This window comes from Bidens hawaiensis, unplaced genomic scaffold (assembly GCF_021521415.1).
Source record: "Bidens hawaiensis isolate Kalapana, Puna unplaced genomic scaffold, B.hawaiensis_p1.1 tig00030542_1, whole genome shotgun sequence".
In the NCBI taxonomy this organism is placed as follows: domain Eukaryota; kingdom Viridiplantae; phylum Streptophyta; class Magnoliopsida; order Asterales; family Asteraceae; genus Bidens; species Bidens hawaiensis.
In genome coordinates, this window is record NW_027495101.1 from 74,998 (window position 1) to 85,938 (window position 10,941).

The window sequence follows — 10,941 nt, forward strand, 5'->3', positions numbered from 1 at the left end:
AGAGAAATCTCACATTTATTTTTTAATATTAGTTGAAAGTGATAATATAGAGAGAATGTAATAACAAAAATATAAAATCGTTATTTAATTAAAAAGTATAGAATAAAGGTAGTAATTTTTAGACAGGGCAAGACAATGTCATTCTTTATCCTCATTCATGTTCATCATAAATTCATAATCACAAAAGGGATACACATAATAATGCAAGCAGCCAAGGATAACTATAAAGTTAAGGGTGTCTCTTCCTAGTGATGTCATGCCATCGGGGAATAAGATGATGACAACATGGTTACTTAGATGTTTCTTCTTGCTCTTAGGGTTGAAGTTAATTTTTTTTAAAATACAAAGTTTACAAAATCAGCGTGGAGCATTAAGTGGTGGCTAATATGGCAAATCACCTTAACTGTGAAGAGACATCATTCCCATTTACATATCTAGTAAATACGAGGTCATTAAATATGAATTATATTCTTTGTAGTTCAATACCATCTCCTTTAGGGAGTAAGTTGACTGAAGAGCCTACATAGGAATTAGGCTATTGGAATGTGATAGCGGCCCACCAAGCAACAAAAGGACTACTGACCCAAGAGATAGGCCCAAGGAGGAAAGCATACATCAAGACAAGAGCCTTGGTCAACGGAGGGAAGGTCGTTGTTGGCTTGGCGGGTAGAAAGGTCCAAGACACACACGCTTTAGGAGAGTAGAACAAGACCCAGTGGATAATAATAGGCTACTTCTTGCAAACCCAGAGGGGAAGTGAAGAAACCATAGGATAACAGACCAAGTCAAAGACCCAGAGAATAAAGGAGATCCCCCGGGATCTTATATATGGTAGGTTGGATGTATAGTGAGGACGAACAGAATTCTTGTAATAAGCATCTTGATTCACACTAATATTACTCATCTGTATCATCATACTCATCACCATTCCCATCTAAAACGAACCATCGAAACCTCACATAATCACTCACGGTTCAATCAGGGTTCCAACATTGACCTTTGTGAAATCAGAGCGTCCCTGAAAATAACCATAGAAGTCTTAGAGCATTAGAAAAAACTTCATATCAGGTGCGAATATAGAAGTGAAAAGGACAACCATTGAATGCCTAGATGGCATGACATAACCTAGTTTAACCCAAAAGCTTGGCCAAATGATGATGAAGCGTGAAAAAGAGGAGAATGTCTTTAGGTCAACATGTATAAAAGTTATTTATTATATAAATCCACATGAATAGGGGAAAAGGGAGACGAAATTGGTCGTGCGACCTTAAGGGATTTTATAAATATAGATAATGACTTCTTAGATAAGGTCATCTACATAGTTGTTCAAGAGATATATGCGGTTAGGCAATAAAACCTTTTTCGAAAGGATGGATCTAGTATGATAAAGGAGATGTTTCGAGTTTGTTTGATCCTCGGATAAATTGTCTTAACTTCTCATAGTTTACACATGGGAAGCAGTGCATCTAAGGGAATCTCATAGAGCTAGAAAAAGAAACATGTAAATGGTGTTGAACATATGGATGTTGAGGACCTTTAATGTGCCATTGAAGAAGGAAATTCAGGTACGGATAATTCAATACCTAAATTACACTTTTGAGCCTTCCAAGAGTTAAGAAATGCAATCCTTAGAAGAGAACATGCAAAAAAGAATATCGTGAGCCTCGTTACATGAAGGGAGTGCTCCATATAACCACCTTCCGGAGTGAGAATCAGACCATTTCTTAAGTAAATTCGACGATATGAAGTACGAGAGTGTGAGATAACATACTTGTACCTTTTCTAAATGTGGTAGTTATATTGGTGAAGAATAGGATTGCCATCATGGTGATGTTACTGGTCCCCATTATTTGTAATGGTCTGAAGTGACTTATCTTCTCTCATTGGTCGATGATAGTATTTCTTTTGCCTTTTTCTTTGAGGGGACCACACGAACTTTTATCTATTAATCTTTGGTCCTTTTGCTATTGAACCGGGTCAAGTTATTCAGGTCTTTTTGGCCCTTTCCTCTTCAATATGATAGAGAGCTACAAATTCAACAATGAAGGGGGCAAATGGAGATGTGCGAGAGATATCCTGGGAAGATATTCAGTTTGGTCACCGAGGCATGGCACCATGGAAGCTTTACTTGGTGACAACCTCAAGTTAAACTTTGGATGAGTCCATTTGGTATCAAAGTAGTTTGCAGATCAAAAGTGTCAAGCCATAAAATGATGGGTGCCGGTTGGTTTATTTGGATAGCAAGAAACGCAAAGATTTTCAACAATGTCTCCTCCACGTCAAAAAAAATTGAAGAGATCAAAACACAGCTATTCAGATGGATCAAACACAGATCCAGGTTTACTCATTTTGGCCGGCATATTTAAGTCTATGGAATTATAGAACTATTACGTCCACAACTAAATAGATGAATCAATGTTATGTTTTATATAAATACATGTGATATATCAATATATATAATGTGAATAAATAGCACTGTAGATTTTTAGTGCTAAAACGATATAATTCTACATACCACTCACATAGTGTAATTATTTTAGTGTATGTAATGTTTTCTCTGTATTATACAATGAGAATCCAAGTTGACTCAATACAGATGAATGAGATGGATTTTTCTACATGATCCAGCATCAAGCATTCGAGGCCTTTAAGTTTCAACTAAAGAGCATCCTAGTGATTTTTTTATTTATTTTATAGCGGATTCAATACAGATGGATTCGATGATAATTGGAGTCGTCCAAGCCAGAGCTGGCTCGGGCTCGAACATAAACAAGTTAGGCTGGTTCAGTTTGAAATCTTCTACCGAACTGAATTTTGAGCTTGAACGACTCATTAACAACTCCCTTGTGTTGCTAAACAAGTCGGCTCAAAACCAAAGAGGTTGACCAAAGATGCACATGATGCAACCATACTTGACCAAAAATGCACATGTGTGCAGCCATACACCTACATGCGTAACAGTTCCAACAAAGCTACAACTATCTCTTCTTTTAAAGAATTGTTAATTAAAAGTAAGAAAAAAGATTTCGAAGATATTAACTTGCAACTGCAAGTGCAACGCACATAACATAATCAGCCACGCAAGGCCTGATTAATGTTGCTAAAACTGTGTTAATTGCTTTTTCTACATACATGAAGAATGTAGAAAATTAAAGGGGATGCCATTAAGAAATTAGAATTATATAACAAATTCATTTCATGTCACAAAAAAGTAGAATTTGAAGATGAAAAAACAATCTTTACATACTTTGAAGAAACCAAAAGCAAAAGCAAGAGTATAATATAGAATGATAAACTTAAAATGGTGATTCCAAATAGACAAAATCACCCATAAGGACTCACCACATCTTCGATTTCACATAAGTTCCTGTGATTTTCTCACGCATCGGCCAACTTTCTTCTTGAATTCTTCTCTTCTCTCTCTCCATTCTTTCTGAAAAAACAAATATCGAATGTCAAATCAAGCATTAATGTGCAAAAATAGAGGTGGTAAAATGACAGATCATTTTAAATTGGGTTGGACAACGGGTCAGAACTTGTTCCAGTATCATGCTTGAGCAAATTCTTTCAAATATGTTTTTTACAAATAATTGCAAAAATTGGGAGGAATAAAAGGGTAACCTTATCTAAGATCCCAAACTTGACCATTGCTATAGTAAAGATGATATTTTGAATATATAGATTAGAAGGTTATGAGTATTAAAAGTACACTCGGGTTTTTGACACGCATTTAACTCATTTGAAGTGTTCATGTTTCAAGCAGGTTCTTTAAAGCTTTCCGTTTGACCCGTTACAGATAAAACATGACCCGAATTGACACATTCGTAAGTAAAAGAGAAAGGAATATAAAATTTACCGCAGCTTCCACATTTGCAGGTGATTCATCATTGGGGCTAGAAAGCATTGATATAATGCTTAAGACTATGCTCTCTACCTGCACATGTCATATTTTGAATCATGTCAATAGAAAGTTCAAACACGTAATTACAAAGAAAACAAATTATAATCAATGTAATCAAAAACAAATTTAATCAATGTAATCGGTAAATGTGACACAATGGACCAGACAAGAGCAAACACTTTTTTGTACACTTTTGGTTTCATAAACAATTAACATATTAAATAAGATTGCAAAAACTATATTTGAAAGTTACATAACACTTTTTAAGTAATACAATTTAAATTAATTAAAATACCTAGTTTGCATGCAGCCATAATTAGTTAAGTCAATGAACACAAGAAATTTTTTTTGGCCTTTTAAACGTGTAGTTTAAGACAAATATTTGACATTAAAGCTTATTGAATTGAATATTAACGAGGAGGAACCCTCGATATATATGTAGTTATACAAGTAGGAACTCTAGAAATGTCAACACACAGGCCCATTGGCTATAAGCTGATAAAGACCAATATACAAGTAACAAATGCTAACTTTTTTTGAAGCACAAGTATTCTCTATGTTCAAGAGAGTATAATATATGAAAGGTTGAGCAGCGATACCATAAGCTTGCTGGAATTTGTAGACTTTGGACAAAATGTAGCAATATAAATGCAAATGACCTGATTGAACTTGACATTTTTTTGTTAAAAAATCACCAAGATCACTTTAACTTTTAAAAGTCGTAGCGTACTAGCGTTCTATTGCATTACACTAGTACAAAGGCAACAAGAAACCAAACACAGCTGTTAGAAAACTCAATAAATTTCTTAATATTTCTCTTCCATACTCTACATTATTATAATAACAATCATTATAATAATCAAGATACGGTATTCGCTTGTTGTCTATATGAACATATGAATCATAAAGTAGTGGCGACTTCTATTTCTTCAATTTCAAACTAATCCATATCATACAAATGTCTTCAATTTAAATTTATCATGCTAGTTAAAAGATATTTTAGCAGTCGTTAAAATCATACACAATGACACACAAAATATGCTTATAAAACAATTAAAAACTCACAGTGTGAACCGGCATCCAACGCTCACTTGCAAGTTCATAGCCATTAGGATCGTCACCAGGGGGGTGAAGAATTGATATACAAACCTTGCCATCAGGGTAGACTGTATGAAACCAAATGGAAACGTTTAGTATTCAAAACTAAATGAAATCCAAATAAGTGAATAATATGAAAAAAAGAGTGTCACATAAGCTCCCTACTAACCATTTGGATGCCATAACTCTGAGGTAAATCTAACTGTTGGAGGACTGTTTGGATAATTTTGTGGAAAGGACATTATTGCATTGAAAAACCCTCCATCACTGAAACAATAAATTAAGAAACCATTAATCAAAACTCAGAAACATATACTTTACAGGATAATCTAAATGCACAACCCTAGAATGTAAATTTTATACATAATTCAGCAAGAAACTATTATTAACCTTTTAACACATATATGATATAACAATGAACTCTGATGTGTTTATGTGTATCTATAAATAGCTTCAAACGCCCTAGAAAACCAGCCCAAATCCATGAAAATCAAACAAAAACTAATACATAAATCTAATTGACAATGTGAATTAGGGCTGTAAACGAACCGAACACAGCAAGTTCGTTTATTAGATGAACAAACAAAAACAAGGAATTTAGTTCAGTTAACTAAATGAGCGAACACGAACAGAGACCATGTTCATTCAATTGTGTTTGTGAATGTTCATTATTGTTTGTGTGTTTTATTCATATTTTGTTCTTTTTACGGATTTCTATATTCTTTTCAATTTCTCATATAGATTTAAACAAATTTTTTAACAAAAATATATACGAGTATTATGTGATAATCTATACGTAAAGTTAACATATGAACAATGAATGTTAATAAAACACCAACACAAACTTGGTAACCATACCAAACCGTTGACACAAACCATTCATTGTTTGTGTTCACTTGTGTTGGTGAATCGTTGACGAACAAGAAATTTCGTACGTTTAGTTATTCGTGAACCTCCGGCTTGTCCAATAAAACCTTTACAAACGAACATGAACACGGCCTTATTCGGTTCGGTTACAGCCCTAATCAATCAACTAAAACCCTAAACTAACCACAACCAATTCACCAAACCCTAACTAACCAAAATCAAGTTCTAGAATAAACAGAATTAAACATAACAACACACAGATTGAATAATAATTCAATATCATCATAAAATAAAAACTCACTATAATGTATCAGGAGGTCCGATTATAGTAACACTCCATTCAAACAGATTGTTTTCATCCACAAGCCCCGCTGAGAATCCATCCACTGGGTTTTTACACAGATCTGTAGAATAACAATTAGGGTTTTAAATAATAATAATAATAATAATAATAATACCTTTGAGTTGTTTCTGAAGAAGAAGAGTTGCTTGAGACGGAGAAGCCATGGATGAATAATAAAAAGAACAAAAACAAAGCAAAGGGGATTTTATTATAATTATAATAATTATTATTATTATTATTATTTAAGATGAATTTAGATGAATGAATGAAGTTAGCCCTTGATTTGTTGTTGTATTTATAATGGTTCTTGTTCAAGACTTTAAAGCAACAAAGAAAAGAAAAGTGGGCCTTCAAGATGCATATGGGATATCTCCTAAACTTATAAAATATCAAAACTAATATTTATATTTATAGTTTATAACTAAATAATGAAAACTGTATAATAAAAACGTAATTGATAAGAAATTGCAAAAATAAAAGGTTGGATGGATAATAATTATTATTATTATTATTTGTTATTATTATTTATTATTATTATTATTTTTTTATAAAGCTAGAAGTATGGATGGACTAAAATACAAAGTGTTGATGATTGATATTAGGTTTATGATTATTTGCATACAAGTGTTTTTTCCTCCGCATAGCAGGTCGGTAAAGCACAAGCCTTGATACGATAAGTCGGCTCGAATTTTATCGGTTTCAGTTGCGTGCGTTGTTGTATCGGAACTAAGACAAAAATAAAACAAAAAAATTATAAAAGTTGGGGTGGACCAATGGTGTGGCATCGGTCGGTAAAACTAGATCATTTGTAAAAACCAATCGATCTCGGCCGTTGATGCGGTTGAGTCTACGTGAATTCATTCGGTTTTCATCATGTTCGTATGGTACCGGAACTAAAAAACAAAAATCAGCATTCGGTCGGTTTTCGTTACGGTACTGGAACTAAAACAAAACGCGATGAGTCTACGTGAATTCGGTCGGTTTCCGTCGTGTTCGGCTCGGTACCGTAATTAAAAATAATAAAAAAGAACAAAAACAAAATTCACATTCGGTAGATTTTCATTACGTTCATTACGGTTGAAACTAAAACAAAAAAATACTACCAATAGGGTACCACAAAGTGACCCAATCGGGGCTTTACGCCACCAAACTTGTTAATTATATTATATAAATATAATATAATAATTACATGGAATTTAAATCAAACAAAATACATTTTTAAAATATATTTATTATACACTTTTTAATACAAAGTCATTGTAAAGTACTACTTACAACAATTTAAAATAATCAATTAATTGATTAACTAACATTATTTATTATTTGTTGTATTTCTTTAAGACTACACGAGTTTTCTAAAAAACGCAACATAAAAAAGGACTTATATAATGCCAATAGAACACATTTTGTTAAAAAGTAAAGATATAAGGAAAACAAAACACTGAAATTTTTCAAATGTTAAATCTTAATTCTTATCTATAATATATATAAAAGAAACTTTTAAAAGCTATCTGGTTGCTCTCTATATTCTCTCAAGCCACCAGATTTCATTATTTGTTAATAGAGGTTTTTCATTCATTTGACCCGAATTTACAGGTATGGGTCTCACCAAACCCATATATTCCTTAAACGGGTTATAGCATCTCATTAAATTAAAAATTAATCCCACCAAATATTTGATATGAAAATCCTATAAAATAGGGATATACCTAAAATAATATCTTATTTCTTAAAAAAAAGAAATATATTATTTATAATTAAAAAACAATTTTATAGTAAGAAAATAAGCGAGTCATGGGTCTCACTAAACCCAAATAGCTTTTAAATCGGGTTACAACATCTCATTTATTTGTGATCATCAAATACTAAGTATATTATTATCTTTTGTACAATAAATAAAATTGAAATCTAAAAAATATATAAATATATAAACGAATAATGTAAAACAACCCCCGTAACACGGAGGATAAAAGCTAGTAACATACATAAATGAAACATTCATAAATTCTCTTAAGCCACCAGATTGTTTTATTTGTAAATGAAGGATTCTCATGTATTTGACTCGAATTCACGGGTATGGCTCTCACCAAACCCAAGTAGCTCTTAAACAGGTTATAACATCTCATTATATTAAAAATTAATCCGTCATATATTTGATATGAGAATCTTATAAGATAGTGATATACTAAAATTAATATTTGATTTTTTTTAATAATATATAATTTTAATTAAGAAACAATTTTATAGTAAAAAAAACGGGTCATGAGTCTCACCAAACCTAGATAGCTTTTAAATCGGGTTATAATATCTCATTGATTTGTGAATCTCTTTCATCAGTAAATCATAAGTATAGTATTAACTTCTTTATAATAACTAAAATTAAAATCCTAAAACATATATATAAATATTAGAAACGATAATGTAAAATAACTTCGTAATACGGGGAATAAAAGCTAGTTTTGTGATATACTTAACTTTTTAAAACTAATTTGATATTTTTCTTAAAAATATCTTTACTAAATTTAATATCATATACACCCAATATGTTTACATTACATTAACCTTTTTTTTAACTTTCCAATATGTGAACTTTATATTTTTATGATCTGCTCTTTTATTTACCAACCATTAACCAATTATTTACAAAAAAAATACTTAAACTTCAGTTATATACATCACTTAACAACTTTATTATATACAAATATTATTATTTATAATTTTTTTTCCTACTATTTTATATACATAAAGTTTATTGAATTTTGTGTGTTGTATGTAATCATTTCAACTAAATATCTTATATATCTTATAATTTTCACATATTTTGTACATCAGATACAATATACAAGATTTTAAAAAACCTTTAATACGACTTTCTGGATATACATGGTGATATCTATACAGATAGATTTTTTTTATCTATCAGTCTATATAAATGTTTATCAAAAAAATCATATGTGTCACTCTTTGGTTGCTCCCCACACCAACTCAAGTCACCAGATTTTATGATTTGTGATTTGAGGCTTCTCATGCGTTTAACCAAAATTCGTGGGTATGAGTCTCACCAAACCCGGATAGTCATTAAATAGATTATAACATCTCATTTATTTGTAAAATATTTTCATAATCAAGCAATAATTTCCAAGGATCGTGGGTCTCACAAAACCTGGATAGCACTTAAACGTGCTATAAAATTTTATTTTAATTATCAAACATTAATTTTCGCCGGTCATGGGTCTCACCAATCCTGGATAGCCCTTAAACAAGTTATAACATCTTATTTATCTGTGAAACTCTTTTATCATCAAACCTTAATTTAATTTATCATGTCTACTTATTCTATGTCGTCAAATTATCATCCACATCATCGATTAACTTTCGATTACCATCTATCATTGTCAACCTCCCATCTAATGCATCAACCACCATCGTCACCTACATCAACCACCCCCTTTTTTGTAACACCCCAATCTACGAGGAAAAATGTTAAGGAGCAACTGATTGCACAGTAGCTCATATGACACTATTAATAATACTGACAATAACTAATTACTTAATTTCATAAAATTCCAAGTGCATCACAATATTCAACCAAACATCATTCAAATAAACAAAATTCAAACAAAACATCATTTTAATTTATTTAGTTCATCGATATTCTAATGTCCAATAATTACTTGCTTTGTCTTCTATCAATCAATGTATGTAACTGCAACATGTATACAAATATATATATTTGATCAACACGAGGTTGGTGAGCAATAACACAATTTTGCTATATATAAATATATAAACGTAATTCATATGCGGGTGCGGAATTCACAACAATTAATTAATACAATAACAAATAAAAATCCATCTTTTTTTCTTGACGAACAAGGCTGGTGCGCCCCACGGGGATGAACTAGAACGAATAAAGCACTTGTCCGAGAGTTCTTGAAGTTGTTCAGAAAGTTCTTGTATTTCAGAGGGTGTAAAACGGTAAGGGAATTTGGCAACGGGAGTAGCTTCGGGCACAAGATCTATACGGAATTCGACTTGTCAAGCAAGAGGATGTCTGGAAACATCATCAGAAAAGACATCAGGAAAACAATGGCTCTTATGTTTATTGCTAACAATAAATATGTAACTATTTCTTTTAAATTATCTAAATATAAAGGATCATCATTTGAATTTTAAAATAACAATTTGTAACTTTCAACCCAAATCATGTGAGAATGGCGTTATTAAAATTTGGGGTTTTTAGATTTAAATACTCACAACTTTTTATCATTTGGTAAGGAATACTTTTAACTAATGAAATATTACATGCCAGTCCCAACTTTCACCATATTTTTTTATCACTCCCTAGCTAACTAAAGACTAACGTCGTTAGTGTGTAATGTTGCCGTGACATTATTTTAATGAAATAATATTAGAAGAGTGGGTCCTACACTAATCTTCCAAGTTAACCCACAATGTCCCTCCATTACCCCCACTGAAATAATATTAGAAGAGTGGGTCCCACACTAATCTTCTTTGAACATGGTCGGCTTTCTCATGGAGTTATTTCTTCGTTTATAGCGTTACTCCCTAAGGTTAAAGATCCGATGAATTTGGGAGACTTTCGGCCAATTAGAATAGGTTGTATTAATAAAGTTATTTCAAAGGTGTTGGTAAATCGACTAAAGATGGTGATTGGGAAGTTAGTGTCGGTGGAGCAAACGGCATTCTTGGCAAAAAGAAATATGCTCGA

General features: G+C 31.8%; 1 protein-coding gene across 1 annotated transcript; it reads right to left on the reverse strand.

Annotated features, from left to right (window-relative positions):
- Window positions 1–3,164: 3,164 nt before the first annotated feature.
- LOC143580644 (ubiquitin-conjugating enzyme E2 7-like) lies at window positions 3,165–6,471 on the reverse strand. The gene is made up of 6 exons (XM_077063614.1): window positions 6,325–6,471; window positions 6,168–6,270; window positions 5,169–5,266; window positions 4,967–5,067; window positions 3,857–3,934; window positions 3,165–3,433 (listed from the first exon to the last, which is right to left on the reverse strand). The coding sequence occupies exons 1-6, from the start codon at window positions 6,371–6,373 to the stop codon at window positions 3,356–3,358; spliced, it is 507 nt and encodes a 168-aa protein (XP_076919729.1). The 5' UTR covers window positions 6,374–6,471; the 3' UTR covers window positions 3,165–3,355.
- Between the last annotated feature and the right edge of the window lie 4,470 nt (window positions 6,472–10,941).

What these genes read in the sequence shown, in the direction of transcription:
- LOC143580644 (XM_077063614.1), bottom strand. Translation starts at nt 6,373, where the DNA reads ATGGCTTCTCCGTCTCAAGCAACTCTTCTTCTTCAGAAACAACTCAAA. An exon ending in AGAGTTATGGCATCCAAATG is followed by an intron (nt 5,068 to 5,168) that starts GTTAGTAGGGAG and finishes GGTTTCATACAG; the next exon opens with TCTACCCTGATGGCAAGGTT. An exon ending in CTGCAAATGTGGAAGCTGCG is followed by an intron (nt 3,434 to 3,856) that starts GTAAATTTTATA and finishes TTGTTTTTTCAG; the next exon opens with AAAGAATGGAGAGAGAGAAG.